The 17052-nt window shown below is 31.3% G+C and overlaps 2 protein-coding genes across 2 annotated transcripts; both read left to right on the top strand.

Moving 5' to 3' along the window:
* Window positions 1–257: 257 nt before the first annotated feature.
* On the top strand, window positions 258–770 carry LOC114741321 (14 kDa proline-rich protein DC2.15-like). The gene is made up of 2 exons (XM_028929573.1): window positions 258–415; window positions 521–770. Exons 1-2 carry the CDS (start codon window positions 258–260, stop codon window positions 768–770), a joined length of 408 nt encoding a protein of 135 aa, XP_028785406.1.
* A 5850-nt stretch (window positions 771–6620) lies between these two features.
* Window positions 6621–7359, top strand: LOC114741319 (histone H3.2). The gene has a single exon (XM_028929572.1). It carries the CDS (start codon window positions 6633–6635, stop codon window positions 7041–7043), a length of 411 nt encoding a protein of 136 aa, XP_028785405.1. The 5' UTR covers window positions 6621–6632; the 3' UTR covers window positions 7044–7359.
* The last annotated feature ends 9693 nt before the right edge of the window (window positions 7360–17052 follow it).

Genomic DNA, 17052 nt, shown 5'->3' with positions numbered 1-17052 from the left:
ACAATAAAAGTAGACGACATTTTGGATAATCATGATATATTCTGACCCCAAAAAAAAAATCATCGTATATTAACCTCTCTGCGGAAGTTGGCACTACATTTCCAATGCTAACATGTTCACATGGTCTCCACTCAAATGCAGCACAAACTCACAAAAATCCTCAACTATAAATACCCCTCCATTGCCTTCTCAATCTTCATACGCTTAACCCAATATTCATAAATAACCACATTTTAGTGTTATCCTTGCTTGTGAAGATGGCTTCAAAGCCTCTTGCAACCTCTCTTCTTCTCACTCTCAACCTTGTCTTCCTCACCATGGTTAGGTCATGTGCTCCATGCACACCACCAACCCCGACTCCAACACCTCCAACCCCACCAACACCTACCCCGACACTGCCAACACCAATTCCGACACCGCCAATGCCGACTCCGACACCGGGAACTCCGACCGCCCCTTATGTTCCAAAGCCTTCTCCTCCTTCTTCTTGCCCCCCTTCTTCCTCCTGCTCTCAGGCCCATTGTCCTATAGATGCCCTTAAGTTTGGTGTGTGTACCAATTTGCTGAACTTGTTCAATGTTACTGTAGGATCGCCACCAACAATCCCATGTTGCAGTCTTATTACTGGCATGGTTGATTTTGAAGCTGCTACATGCCTTTGCACTGCCCTTAAAGCTAATGTTCTTGGCATCAACCTCAACATTCCAATCTCATTGAGTGTGATTCTCAACAACTGTGGAATGAACAACTCTGGCTTCCAGTGCAATTAATTAGTTTCAATATTTAATCTTGTTTTATATATAGTTTGTAGTGGATGTTTGTTTCATTAAGTTTGTTTTTCTTATTTTGTTGTGTCTTGAGTATAGGGTCCCGTTGCTGCAGGCCCTTTTAATTAATGCCAATAATCATTATCATAACTTCTGATAAATGGAATTAGTTAGTTACTATAAATATATATATATATATAATTGTGCTCGTCATTATTTTTTTATCGATTGGCTTAAATTTTTCTTATGCTTTATATTCATTCGATTAGAATTCATTTCACTCTTGATTATATATTCATTATTATAACTTTTCAGATTCTTTAATATTTATCAACTTCAAAATTATTTTTTCTTCTTATTGTAACCCTCTATTATATATATATATATATATATATATTTAAAAATGTCACTTAAAATAAAAATATTGACTGTTCCTCGTCAATGATAAGTTGCTCTAATAACAGCGCCATTTGCCATGCTTATGTGCATGTGTGCATTTGTGGCTTCGTAATACTCCCTCTGGTTCAAAATATAATATAAACTTTATCTATTTATGTTTATTAAGAAATTAATTAAAATCACTTTAAAACAATAAATATATAAGACATGTTTTTTTTTTAATATACCCTTATCAATAAAAAGAATAAGTAAAAGATATAATAAATAAATTAAAGAGGAAAGAGACTATATGGTGACAAAATTGAAAAGAAATCATTAAATATTTAGACAAAAGTGAATATTATCTTATAAAAATAAGGCCTTCCAACAAAGTTTATCTTATATTTTAAACCAGAGGGAGTACTTAAGAAATTCATGTAGAAATAATTGTTTCGATTTTATATAAAAAGGATTGAAATACATCAAAAGACAAAATTCTGCCGCTGCCCTGCCCCTTACTATTTAACTTTAATTGCGTAAATCTTATATTCGAAAACATTTAATTTAATGTAACTCATTAACTCATATGTGGCTCCATGTATATAGTTTCCCTCAATATATTTGATTTCTCACATACGCAATACTTTTAGTATTTTTATTAAATATATGCATAATTTAAAATAAAGATAATTAGCTAACTATCATGTTTTTCAAAAAGATAAATTTAGAATTTAAATATTATTAATTGAGAACTTTTAAGTAATGAGCACTAGATAAGCACCCTGCATCGACTAAATTGGCTTATTTGGTGTCATATCTAAACCTTACCTTTTGTTTGGATGAGAAGAAAAGTTAAGAGGAAAAAAAATGAGAGGAGAGAAAATGGAGAGAAGAGAAAATTGGAGAGAAAATATTATCACCTCTCATATTTGGATGGACAAGAGAAAACAGATGGAAAAGAAAATGAATAAATATATGAATAACTAAAATACCCTTTCTGTTATGACAAAATATATCTTGATTAAAATCAAATTAAATATCATAATGAAAAACTATATTTACATTAACATAATCATATAATTTAAAATCATATTATTTGATAAAGATATATTATCATGTATTATATTTTAATACCAAATAATTTTGTAAAAAAAAACATTTTGTGTAATGTAATGCTAAAAAAAAACCAAAACAACAACTCTATTTGTTTTTCCTTTTAGTTTATTTTAGAAAGATTTTTGCAATTTTACTTATTTTGTTTTTAATCAAGCAAACATGGAAGAAAGATTTGTTAATAATAAATAAAGTGAAAAGATGAAAAAAATAGGTATTATTTTTCTGAAAAAACATAAGGATAGAGAGGAAAAATATGTTTTCTTCTTATTTTCTTTCCATATATGGAGAGAAAGGTAGGGAGGAAAATAGGCCGTGGGACTCACCTCATTTTATCCCCAACTTTTCTTTCCTCATCCAAATAGAGGAAAAACCACTTTTCTCCCTATTTTCCTTCTTAGTTTTCCTTCCTCCCTCATTTTCTTTCCATCCAAACGTAGCATTAATCTCCAAAATGAAAAATCAAATGAAACGGAGTTGCCACAAAATTTTACAACGAAGAATTTTGTAAACCTTTTTGAAAATTTTTTCCTATATTCCCCTTAATTCTTAATTTTGTTTATTAAATTATTAATTTTTTAAAATTTCTATTTAGGATAAAAAATTGGATTCAAAACCATGTCAAGACTCAAGAGAGTCAAGAGAGTCAAAATGTAGAGAGATGCACCTCACGACATATAACATATTTTATCCACCATTCCAATATTGCATAAGAGGTTGATATTAAGAATATTTTTCAATTATAATATCTTAATCAAATATAACATCTTGCATTTTGATAAGATAAATTCAAATATGTTTTTTTATTCAGTTAATTTAATTAATAATAAATTAATTAATTATTAATTTAACATTATTCTATCAAGCCAATCGTTTTATTAAATATTCTATCAAGCCAATCGCGGTATATAGACTCAGGTTTTAGATTTCTGTTGCAAGCTCATATTTATTTAGCTAAAGGATAGCCTCTTTCCGCTCCTGATGTGATTACACAATAATAAATAATCCATTATCTCATAAGTGCCTTGCAACACAAGATACATTATATGAACACAACACCAGAAACTGCCCCCAACATCTTCCAATTACTTTTGAAGCTCTACTTACATCTCTTGATATGGTACAAGGTAAGTGACCGACCCACGTAGCACATAAACATAAGAATGAACAAAATCTAATAATACGTGGGTCCTATGGTTTAATACGCATATGGTATATGATAACATATTGACAAGCAAAGGGCCAGCACGAGCCATGTACCTAGCAAAGTGACTCCAAAAATAATTTTCTGTAAATCGAGACAAACACTTTCATATATTTATTTCGTATATCATAAAAATACTTTTAATCATGATTTTGATTCTATTTAAACACCTCCTAAATCATGAAGGAAAATGACACTGATAAAGACATGAGAGAAACAAGTAAATCAAAAATATGATTATTATTAGTCCTATATGTACAACAGACCTATTTGTCTATCATATTTTATCATTTGTTCCTAAATTGATTTACCTAACATATAGATTAACATATGATCCAATGTTGCATAAGGATATTTTAGAAATATCATGTCATATTTGTTAAAATTTAGTAATTTATTTATGGGTTAAAGTGCAAATTTTTCTTAAAAATTTTTACTCAGAAGCAATGTTGCCCCAAAAGTTTTTTTGAGTTGAATGTCACCTTAAAGGCTTCAAAATAGAGCAATGTTGCCTTATTAATTGTCAATATTAGTTTTTTAATGGGAATGGGATAATATTATTACATTTAAAACTGTTTGGAGTGATATTGAACCAAAAGAAAAACTTTTAGAATAATATTGCTCCTGAGTGAAAATTTTTGAGTTAAGTTTGCATAATCTTTTATTTATCTTTCTTAATTTACTAAAATAAATTAAATAATTTTTATATTAAGAATTGGGGGAGTATATTAATTGAAGGGTCCCAAGGTGACACTGCCAAACAATTTCGACACAACCATTGGATGGTATTTGAAATTAGACATGGTTGTCAAAAGAAATAATAATTCACGCGGAATCTATCATGCATATTTTAACTATTTAGGAGGTCATGTTGAAAGGGAATAAAATCCTTCGATGATTTTGTTGAAATAAAAGAAAATTATATTTATTGATCCTTAATTATATTATTTTGTTGAAAAGGAAAAAAAAAAAAACTACAAATCATGTATCCTTCTTCACCATTTTTCCTCTTAAAATCTCATCTTTCTTATATGACATCTTTCAAAAGAAATAAATAATACTATTTCTGGTACTTAATATAAGGGTTATTACATAATTAATTTGAGAAGATTAAAAAAATTAGTTAAGTTAGTTAATTACAATAAATGTGTGTTGATTTTCTTAAACTACTTTTTTTAATCATATACATTAGAATTACCATTTGGTGAGAATTCCTTACAGTCGATAGGAATATTTTAAAAAAAATTATAAATTTAAGAGATAAAAAATATTAAAATCTTATATTTAAAACAAAACATAATCTTTTAACTAACTCTTATGTTAAGACGTGGGGTTAATTCTTATTTTAAGCCACCAGATAAGATCTTAATTACATTTTTTCAAGATTACTCCTATTAAAAATCTTATTAATTAATTACAATTTCTATAATTTATTTTAATGCAACTCATGTTACTAAATATGATTAAAATTGATTTTTTTGGGATAAAGTTAATGACTCTTTTTTTTTTGGACCAGCAAGTTAATGACTTAACTGCTTCTTACAAGGACGAAAGGAGTATGCTGTCAATTGGAACATTAGCACGCTTGCATTGGAAGCATGTTTCATATGGAAGAATTTGATAAGAAACCAAAATAAAGCTCCATTATTGATCAACTCTATCATACAACAATACACTTGTTTTGATAACTATTTGTTTTTTTTTTTCAATTGCATGCAATTGTTATATTTCTAAGTTTTACACATGATTTTCTTTAGTTACATTTGATCATTACATTCGGTTTTGAATAAACAAGTTAAATAAATAATTTATTTTGATCTAAAAAATAAGATTTTAATCTAATTTGTTTTTTAAATTTATAAATTTTTTACTCAAATTTTTTTTTTATTTTCAGAGACTCCTATTCAAAAAGTAGTTTAAATGGAGATGATTAAAAATGTAGTTTAGAGAGAAAAAGACACATTTGTTACAAATAATTAATTTAACTAATTTTTTTAATATTCGCAAATACATTCATGATTTATTTCTTATATTAAGATTGAAACTAGTACAAATTATGTGAATTGTTATATAAGCGACTACCAATTTTATTTTTAAATTTAAAGAAAATAATTTCTTTTTGAAAAAAATCGTATAAGTATTTTATAAAAGTATTGTATAGCGCATAATTACACACCCTGTGAATATTCATATTTTATTTTGGAATATGGTAATTCTAAATTTTATATTGAGTAATATGAAAATTTTCTTTAGTCAATAATTTATTTGAAGATTAAAATCATTAAATTATTTCTTTTTGTTTATGGAATCAAACATGGACTCAAATCAGCAATTTTTTTTTAAATTGAAAAATTATTGAATTAAAAAAATGCTACCCGCTTCTTAATATGATACTCTATCTAGATCAACTTGAATTATAAACTAGATTTTGCTGATTCAAAATTTATTGGCACTCAAATTATATTATTTTACTTTGGCAAAAAAAATTATATTAGTTTACACATATTAACTAAATATTTTCATAAATGAAAGCTTATAAATATTGAAAGCATGATTATAAGAACAAAATTTAGATCTGGCCAAAAAAAAAGAACAAAATTTAGATGCATTTAATTTTGTATAATTATTATTTTTTTAACTTTCATAGAGTATAATATTTAGGGGGTATTTGGGAAACCCAAAACTATGGTTTCAGAAGTACTTTTCCGCAAAATGAGGTAATCTCCTTCACATATTTACTTCGTAATCCGTAAAAACACTTCTGAAACCATGGTTTGGTTTCTATCCAAACACCCCCTTAACCTACTGATTATTCGATTTTCTTTTAGAAAAATGATTCCTCGATTTAGTCGAGCGGAGCACTTATGCCAACTCATCGATCCTTGTCGATGACAAGATTTCATCGAAACCGTACATTGAAATATATCAACGGTCATCTGTAGCAAGCACACTGATGTGATCCGCAGCTATCCGCCCTTCAGTAAACAAAGGCCGTCGATTTATCAATGGAATCAACGGTCTGCATCATCTAGAACTCGGCGCGCAAAATTCCCGGTCGAATGCTCTGTATATAACTATGGATGAAAACCACACCCTTGCAAGAGTAGAGCCACCTTCCTCGTATTGATCGCATCTTATTCTCAAGGTAGCGTTGTAATCGAATCCTTGCAATGGCACGAACCAAGCAAACGGCTCGCAAGTCCACCGGCGGTAAGGCTCCTAGGAAGCAACTGGCGACCAAGGCTGCTCGGAAGTCGGCTCCGGCCACTGGTGGTGTGAAGAAGCCTCACCGTTTCAGGCCAGGTACAGTGGCGCTTCGTGAGATTCGGAAGTACCAGAAGAGCACTGAGCTTCTGATCCGGAAGCTTCCTTTCCAGCGTCTGGTTCGTGAGATCGCTCAGGACTTCAAGACGGATCTCCGATTCCAGAGCTCCGCCGTCGCCGCCCTTCAGGAAGCTGCTGAGGCTTATCTAGTCGGACTCTTCGAAGACACTAACCTTTGTGCTATTCACGCTAAGAGAGTCACTATTATGCCTAAGGATATTCAGCTCGCGAGGCGTATTAGGGGTGAGCGTGCTTGAGCATTCAGTTAGATTTGTATAGTGTGGGCTGCTTAATGCTTAATCCACACAGCTAATTTGACTTAGATGTATTTACCTTTTGGAGCTTTTCTGTAAGCAAGTGCTGGTGTAATAGTTTCCTTAATGAGTCAAAACAAGATGTTCTGCTCAGTTAATTTCTTCTGTTCTGCTGTGTGAAAATTGAAGAATTCGGGAGTTTTAATATGATTCATCGTTGACTGGAATGCAACTTGGTGATGGTGAATCGGTGAGGTTGGACCTCTGTTTTTAGTTGATTGAGATTCGTGCATCTTCAAGATTCCTTTAGGAATTGCAAGAGAAGATTGTTAATTGTTATTAAAATTCTAGCAGCATTGTCGAGAACTGAAATTAAATAATCGTGATTGTAAAAATGTTCTGGTGGACAAAAGGATTGGCCTAAGAAGAGGAAGAACCGGTATTGATGGATAGATGAAGAAAACATTTTCAAAAGTCAAGATGTAGAGTAGCAACGGGAGATCGGATAACTTGCTGGGCCAGTTTTCATATCGCATCAAAAGATCTTATCTGAGATGCTTAAAACACTTGTCTATGACAGACGATGGAGAGCAAGGTAAATTATTCATAAGAGCAAAGTTGAGGAATTGTGTTACATACTTACATACTACTGTCCTTAATATAAGACCCTGTTTGACTTTTTGTTTGGTCTTAATTATAAGACCCCAATTCATTTTGTCTCTCATATTTATGTATTTTTTCCAAGATAATCCTTCTAATAATGATAGTTCTAGCCAATACACTTAATTAGCAAGGATATTTTAGAAATAACAACATTTATTTATTACAAATAACTAACTTAACTTACTTCCTTAATCTCCTCAAATAAGTCAACTGGGTCTTATAATTAAGACCGGAGGTAGTACCCTTAGGGGGGTGTCTATCCAAACCGTTTGGAGAGTAGTTTTTGGAAAATACATTTTTAAAAAAAGTGAAAGTGTTTAAATAGTTATTACTATGAGTATTTTTTACATGTGAAAATTATTAAAAACGATATAAATTAATAAGATAATTATATAAGGAATAGATTTTATAATATATTTTGATTTAAACAAATAAAATTGTTAATGAAATAATTTTTACTAACATAATTAATAATATATACAATAATATAATTAATACATAATTAATATGTGTATATATATTTATAAAATATAATATTAAATATGTGTATAGAAAAATAAATTTTTTTTAGCTAACAGAAAAATATTAATTTTTTTAAAGATTTTAAACATAAAATCTCATAATATATTTTTACAACTAGTTTTTGTAATAACATATTACCTATGATGTTTAATATAATTAATTGATTAATTGTCACCACATGTATATATATTCATAAAATATAAGAGTAAAAATATTTTTGGAGAAGATGAATTATTTTGTTGTAAACAGAAAATTATGTATTTTTCATGAAGATTATAAACATGAAATGGGATGATATTGTTTGATAAAATTGAATAAACACATCTTAAAACAATTTATTAATTATTAAAGTAAGTAATAATTGACGTGAAAATATAAGTTATAATATTAATAAAAGGAATATAAATAAAGAAGTGTCATAATAATTAATATAATGCATCGATACAAAGTATTTGTAATAGGTTTTGTACTTTTTAACTACATATTACAATCTATGATAAAAGGAAATAAATAAGACATGACTACTATTCTTGTATTGAATTAACAAGTTCGTCTCTTATGCCGTCACGAACTTGAGCCATGTAAGATGAAAATTGAATTGATGAATGTATACGTGAAAATCCAACCCCATCATCATCTTCTTTTGTATAAGTACTTTCTTCAAACTGAACGAATCCAGAATCAGGAATAGATGTCATTCTAATAAAATTATGCATAGCTATCGTTGCACAAATGATTTTAACTTGTGTTTCATAGTCATAGGATGGCATGTTTCGTAAGATTGCGAACTTATTTTTCCAAACTCCGAAAGTTCTTTCAACTGTACTTCTTAAACTTGAATGGAAATAATTAAAGACCTCATTGTCATTTTCAAACGCAGATGTCCTTCAAAAATCAGGCAGATGGTAACACTCCCGTCTATATGGGTCAAGATATCCATTTGGTGTTGGGTATCTAGCATCCACCAAATAATATTTTCCTATATCAAAAATGAAATTATTATAAATTATGTTTCTATTGTTAAGCTAAATATAAATAAAATGTAGGAAATAAAAAAATACCTTCAGGTGGATGGGGAAAGTTCATTGAAGGAGTTGTGAGGGCATGATCAAATATCCGAACATCATGTGTGCTACCTTCCCATCCGGCCAAGACAAAAGTAAAACACATGTCCCAATCACAAACCACCATGACATTTTGTGACATTGTTTCTTTTCTAGAAATAAATTTAGTTTGATTTGTTGTACTGACAACGTAGGAAACATGTGTGCCATCAATTGCTCCAATAGCATATTTAAAAAAAGGCCAGTATTTACCAAACCGAATTTTTGTATGAACATGCCGGAATGTTAGATCTTTCGGTTTGATATTAGACATGGCAGGTCTACAGCATGCCATTAAGACATTATGAAAATGTCTGCTAATTGTCTCCCCCGAATGTTGAAATCTTTCTTGTTGTATTCTGCTACTAAATGCATGGCCAACGGTATGTAAAAACATTGCAACTGATTCATGTATTCCTATATTTTTAGTTTCTTTTAGACCAGGTTGTTGCAATTATTCCACTAAATTTAAGAACACACCCCGTTCCATCCTAAACATGTTATAACAACGATTGGGGTTGCCATCTAAAACATCCCTTACCCATAAGCTGCCTGTATAAGCACTTGTATGCCGAGGCTCTTTACACAAGTTCAAAGTAGCGTATGCATCGACCAATGCTGCAACTTTGTTAACCCTTTTTTTTCCTTCCCTTATCATGCTCTTCTACAAGTTTAATTTCAGCATCCATATTCGTTTTATCCTGTGCACATACACATAAAGTTTAGAATCCTTATGTAGAAATTACGAAACATTTATAAAAGTTACAGAATTGTCTGATTCATACAACAATCCACTAGTCACATAAAACGATACACATAAGGAACTGTCTAATATAATAAACAAGTCATAAATCCCTAGTGTAATGTTTCAAAATGGGCAAAAGTTGTTCCTTCTGATCCTTCAAAGCTGCATATATTTCCCGTGCCTCCGGCCATTACATAAGGAGTTGGGTGCACTGTCTAAAGAAATCAGGATCACTGACAACTTCAGGAACTGTTTTAAGGTGAGACAAGACTCCCCTAATTGAAATCTCATAAGCACGCGCTTCTTCTTCCAACCTTCTAGTTTCTTCTTCCAACCTTCTAGTTTCTACTCGTGAAATGACCTCATCTCCACGCTCAGCCTCAGAAATATTTATTTCAGCAATCTTGCTAAGTGTATCCGCTATTTTCATAGAGGGAAATGTGCGTTTCTTCATGACTTCACTCTTCCTTCTGACCCCTAGTGAGCTACTAGGTCGCCTTCCACCTCTGCTTGTACCCCCACCACTGTTATCCTGCCTCAATTCAGTGTTGCCTCCACTACCTTTACTATTGTCATTGAAGTTCACTGAGTTAAATTCCCCACTTATACCAGTTGGCGCACCTAAAATTTCATCACCATCTCCGGACCCTTCTTCCAAATCTTCATTGGGTGTTCCTTCACTTGGAAGTGTCATAGAAGAAGGTGCCCATGCTTGTGGTCCAGTTGCAGCCGCACTCCCAAACAATTGAGTTAATTGATCCCTAAATTGAAGTCCTTTTTCTTTGAATTTTTCGTAGTTCGGAACTTCCTACACATTAGACACCAATAATATCATAAAATATTCAAAAAACAGTAAATATACCAAAAACATTAACGAGCAGAGAAAATGTAAGATCAAAAGGTTCAATAATTACCATTATTTTCTTCTCCCACCAATCATCAGTTGCATTGACAGTATTCCTTTTAGTATCCCATCCCAAACATGTCTCACGAAGCAGCCTATCCTATGTCTGCCACTTCTTTCGTAGGGAATCATATTTGTTCTTAAATTGAGGTTTTGCATACACTCTCCCAGTTTTGGTAGTAAACTTATCACCAAGAATATCTCAAGCTTTCTTTGTTAAGTTGTACTTTTTCTTTCTCCTTATTGCACAAATTCAATGCACAGGTCAATAAATACTTTTGTGGTTCTTACATCCCAGGAAGCTTTCACCGTATCCTTACCTATTATGCTATAGCACAATTACAGCTCTTTAGTCATCACAAGTTAATCAACCCAAAATCATATGAAATAACAAAAATCATATTGTCTATTGCAATAGGTGAAAAAGTTGACCACATCTTAAATCTCAATTCCTTCCTACCAAACCAAGTGCGACAAAAATTAATAAACACAAGAAAATTCTAATTTTAAATGGTCGGAAAAAATACACGCCCTCCTATTCTGAATTTTTAAAATATGTTTTTGCTTCAAAATACTAACTTTTAAAACATCAAAACTAACTAAATAATTATATATACTTTTTCTTTTACTTAATTGTTGTAGAAAGACGATTGGAAGACAAAATTAAAAAAAAACCATATTTGAACCATCATGCATCATAAATCATATTGTACTTAACCTTTAAAATAATTGTGTATTACGAATATATTTGAAAAAAATTCGTTCATATGCGTAATTAATACAAATGTTCGTAATGAACGCAATAATATTATAAAGCACATAATTGTTTTAAAGAAATAACATGCTGCACAAGCCTTTCATAATATTTTTTTAAATTATATTCTTATCGGATTTGTCAACCAAAAATAAAAAAAACTAGCAACATAAACGTCTAACCAAAATACAAATCACTTCCTTCAATATATACATGGATTTGAGTTGTGATTCCATTTTTCCTCACTCTCAAAAGTTGGCCATAAATCTATCAAAGTCCTTAATACAACAGTACAGGACCACATTTTTTATCTCATCCCAAATCAGATTGACTCTTAACAAATAATGTTAATTAATTTAATTAATCACAACCCTAAAGTACTATCCAAGAAACAAAAAAAAAAAAAGTTCCAATACATTGTTCAACTTCACAGGCTTCTTCTCCAGGGGGAATCTAGACAGAAAAAAGGGATCCCATGCCAAGCAACAAGAGGAAAAAGAAGTTGCATTGAATTTATATAAGTAGTAGAATTCAATTCGCAGGCTTTCTCGTCTCCAAAACAATATCACCAGATACATCCCTTGCCTCCAGAACCAGATTTCGTTTCATAAAATCAGATTACTCTGAAAGCAAAGCAAGCAATAATTATCTCATTCCTTTGAACAACATGCTGTTCAATTTTGGAAAAAGCTGGTTGAACAAATTGAAAAACGAAAGTGGGAGGAAGTTTGCAAAATGAACAGATCCACAACCAGGAAACTGAGCTACAATTCGAAGAGGATAGTAGAACACTACAGCCAAATCATTCTGAATCAACACACGACAGTGAAAATATTAATAGCCACGGTTCTAAAAAAATTCAGATGACAATTCAGATGACAGATCGATGAAGAGGAGGGAGCGAACCACAACCACAAGCAGGGAGCTACAATTTAGATGACAGATCGATGCCGGTTGTGAATGGAGAAAATTCATGAGTGAACAAAATTTTTAATATCACCAAAGAGAGCTAACCTGAGTACAAGATTTGACCAACCGAACTAGACACGGTGACCTGACCGGGTGAATTGAACAACGAAGATTGGAAACCGAGGATGGATGGATCGGACAACCCAACGCTTGATCTGGTTTTGGCAAGTCGAGAAGCGCACAACCAACCCTTGTTTTCGTGAGCCCAGGACGATCTCACCGGTGTAGAAATTCAGAGTAGCGATGACGAAGGAAGGGCGAAGAGGCGAGCTGAGTAGAAATTACAGGCAAAGAGGCGAGTTGATGATGAAGAAAGGGAGAAGAGGGTGAAGAGAGAATAATCACTCTATTATTTGCGATTGTTGGGCGATGATGAAGAAAGTGTTAGCCAGCGAAGCGAAGGAAGAGGGTATTTTTGGTCAATGACCGTTGCCACCCGACTTGTTGCAAATTTTTCTACCCAGAAACGACTATTATTTGCTTCTGATAAAACCATGGTTTTACCGGTGGAAACCATGGTTTCGCCTGGACCATAGTTTGAAAATTTTGGCTGCCTGTTTGGATGACATTTTGTGCAAACCATGGTTTAGCCTTCCAAACCATGGTTTGCTATATCATCTAAACAGGGCCTTATTTGAAGTAATTTTAGACCATAAAAGGGTGTTGGTTTTAGCGAAGAAGGAAGTTTCTCACGACACTGACAAATTAATGTTCGAATCTTCTATGAAAGAGTTCTCCAGTTCAATAATGTTTCAAACAAGACTCCTTCTAACAAGAGAATACGATGCCAAGAAAAAAAAGAAAGTAATTTTAAACTGCAATATTTTTGGAACTGTGTACAGCTTGTGCTCTACTTAGTTCTGATCAGACAGTCACGTTAGAGGAACTTAGCAAGATCCTGGACCTGATCCATCCATCCAAAATGAAAAAATTATAAAGAATTGAAGCATCAAAGTTGTAAGAGGACATGAAGTTGAGGTCACAAGGATATGTCCGTGTTTGTGGGTAGGTGGGATGCGAGAAAACTCACTGGGATAGGGAAGTGTTGAAATCTCAAAGAACCAGTCAGAGCTCAGTTATATTAGCAACCAAATTCATAATAGCATCCTAAAGAAGTCTATGATAATAAGGCTGCAAGTCGCCGTGAACACAGAAAGAAGATACTGAGTACTATCAGACTTAAAGTAAATTTTGCAAATAAAATTTGAATATTAGAGTAGAGAATAAAAATAATCACGTTGACTGCTTGATCATTACTGAGCAACCCAATTCCCCCAAAGAGCCCTGTAGCTTCAAAGCGAATCCTATCAGAGAAACGAAGGGGCTTTTTTTTTTTTAATTTAAATTTTTTAAATTTTTTAATTCTTTAAAACAATTGTATTCTTTCATTCTTTAATATAAGACCTATTTAATTAATTTAATTAGATTAAGAAAGTTTGGTAAATTAGTTAATTATAAGAAATGTGACATGTTTTTCCTAAAACACCATAATTATTTTTCTTAATATCCTTCATCCCTCTTTTATTTGAGTAAGTTAGTTAATTATAAGAAATATGGTATGTTTTTCCTAAAACACCATAATGATCTTTCTTAATATTCTCCCTTCCTCTTCTACTTGATTATGGTTGATGGAGTATTCATAATGATAATCTAGAAAAAATTGATAAATACGAGAAATAGGTCTTATATGTAGGACTAAAATTAACTCAACAATTAGTTCCTATATTAAAGACCAGGAGAGTATAAAATTATTTTTTTAAAATAAGGTTTGGAAAAAAGAATTGTTTGGATAATTATTTTAAAAATTACATTTGACAAAAATAAACACAACTTATTTTCTACATCCAGAAAAATAAAATTATAAAATATTGTAGCCAAACAAGTAGTGATTGTTAAATGAAACATTGCATGCTATAATTTCAGAACGATATAAAAGTATTTATAAACTTATCAATTTAGTACCAGATACAAATTTAGAAAGGGAAATACTTACAATTTTGCTACTAAAAAACATTTTATTATTGATGGAATTAGCGATTAAATTTTGTTCCGTCACAAACCCTATCACTTAAATCAGTAATGATTTAGTAACAAAAAATTCCATCGACAAGTGCATATGACGGGCACCGGCCATTGTTAGTGGTGAGGTGGTGGTCGCTAGCAAGGGCACGTGATGGGTAGCGAATGAGTGGAGAGGAAAGAATTTTCTGAAAATTATTTTACCTTTTTAATTTTTAAAAATATATTACTGTTTTTAAAAATACTTAATTAAAAATAAATCAATCGACAAGTTTCTTTTTAAAAAGAATATGTTTTCAAAACAAGAAACTAAACAATTCCTAGTTTTCTAATAATCTCATCAGTAGCTCTATTCTCAATTAAGAGAGAGAAGAATTGGGAATAAATTTCTTATTGAAAAATTAATCAGTAAATAGTCTCTAGTTTCAGCTCAACAAAAAAAAAAAGTCTCGAGTTTAATGAGTTGCACGAAAGAAGATAAATTATACATAAGAGAAATTGTATTGCATATAGGAAAGATGATTTGCACAAAACATTATTCAGATACAAGATATTAATTTACACATAAGGATGATAACTTGCACATAAAAAAAGATGAGTTGTACATAAAAAAAGTTTAATTACACAAAAAGAACATGTGACACAAGGGATCGTGATTGTATACAAGGAAAAATAGATTGTACGTTAGAAAAGTTAAGTGGCACACTAAGAAAATTAAGTTGGACAAATTGCTCAGGTATCATTTACTAATTAAGTTCTTAACGAGGATTTATCCCTAATTTGCCTTAAGATTATTCATAATTCATAATAAATAATAATTAATTAAATAAAGATAGAAAGTTTGAGGCTTCGTCCTGTGGATGTTGTATCTGTGCATCAGTGCCCTGATGTTAGGTATGGGAAACGTGTCCATATTCAATCCATCGATGATACCGTTGAAGGGGTCACCGGCAATCTGTTTGACGCTTACTTGAAACGTGAGTTTCTGCCCTGGTTTTTTAGTGGGAGTCAGTTGAATTCCAGTTTCAAAAGTTCCAAAACTTGATTACTTCTGATTTGTTTTGTGCCTATTATTGGAATCCTTTGCGCTTACTCATATCACATATACCTGTCCTTATTTATCTTTCTTTTATTTTTTGAGTCAACACTCCATATTCATGGGTTCAAATACTCTGTTAACTTACTTTCAATCACCTCATTTAATCCAAGAAAAGATATGGATTATTTAGTATTGGTTCAGAACTTTTCCTCTTCCCTCCTTTTATTTTTTCAACCATTAGATTAATATTTTACTTTTTTGTATTAGTATTAATAATATTTCAATATGCATTTAATTTCAATTTCAGAGAAAGCACAAATTACAACCTCGAGAAATATATGGACCCATGCAAAAGCAATCAATAATGACTCCTTCTATCATCAATAAAGGAAGAAACAAAAAAAAAATCACTAATGTTATTATCTAAATTGACGGTGAGCGCATATTAGATTTGTTCTCCCAGCGAGCGTAGATAAAATATAGATTAGATTAACACAAGTTTTCATTCATATTCTTCCATTATATTTATGTTAAACAATATTAATTCTTATGCTTTGTGTTTTTTTGCACCATGTCTTAATATAAAAATGTATCGAAATTATAATTTAATAATTTTATAGATGATGCCCAAAGAAGAGCGAAGCACGTAACCATAGTTAGCCAAATTCTGAACTATCTATCTATCTATCTATATAACTTATAAACCTTGTAGTGGTTTTGTGATTGGTCCACGTGCCGGTCTTAGGTGGTAGTTTCTTTTACGTCTAATTGGTTATTGGTCGTTGACGTCAGTATCTTTTTCTAATGATTTACATTCTTAGTTCATGCATATGATTTGGCAATTTTATCTTCATTTTTTGTTGTCCTTTTCATTTTTCTATGTTTTGGAAGAGTGGGGTTTCATTGGTGCTTATTTTGACATGCCTTCTTCCATGCTTTATGATTTTGGATTTGGATTCTATACATGTGGGCGGTTTGGCTTTCTCTCTTTTGTGTTGGGTGATTACTATATATATATATATCTGCGTTTTTCATCACTCCACTCCCACTCTCTGTCGATTCTCTGATTTTATTTCAAGTGTAGACTATTCATTTCTTGATACTCTAGAACCTATAAGTTTCCAAGCTCCTCAAAAATTTATCTCATTCGTCTGATATATTATAAATTATATTTTTAAAACGTATAAAAATGGCTTTTTGTTAAAATATGAGAGGCGAACTACTACTCCTATAATTAAGGAACTTATATATTTTTATTTTGTCTAATGATATAATATTTTAATCGGTAATTAAA

This window comes from Neltuma alba, unplaced genomic scaffold (genome assembly GCF_004799145.2).
Source record: "Neltuma alba isolate B1F8T4 unplaced genomic scaffold, ASM479914v2 tig00003348_pilon, whole genome shotgun sequence".
In the NCBI taxonomy this organism is placed as follows: Eukaryota; Viridiplantae; Streptophyta; class Magnoliopsida; order Fabales; family Fabaceae; genus Neltuma; species Neltuma alba.
The sequence above is the reverse complement of the archived record's forward strand: the minus strand, read 5'-3'. Positions and strand labels throughout refer to the sequence as shown.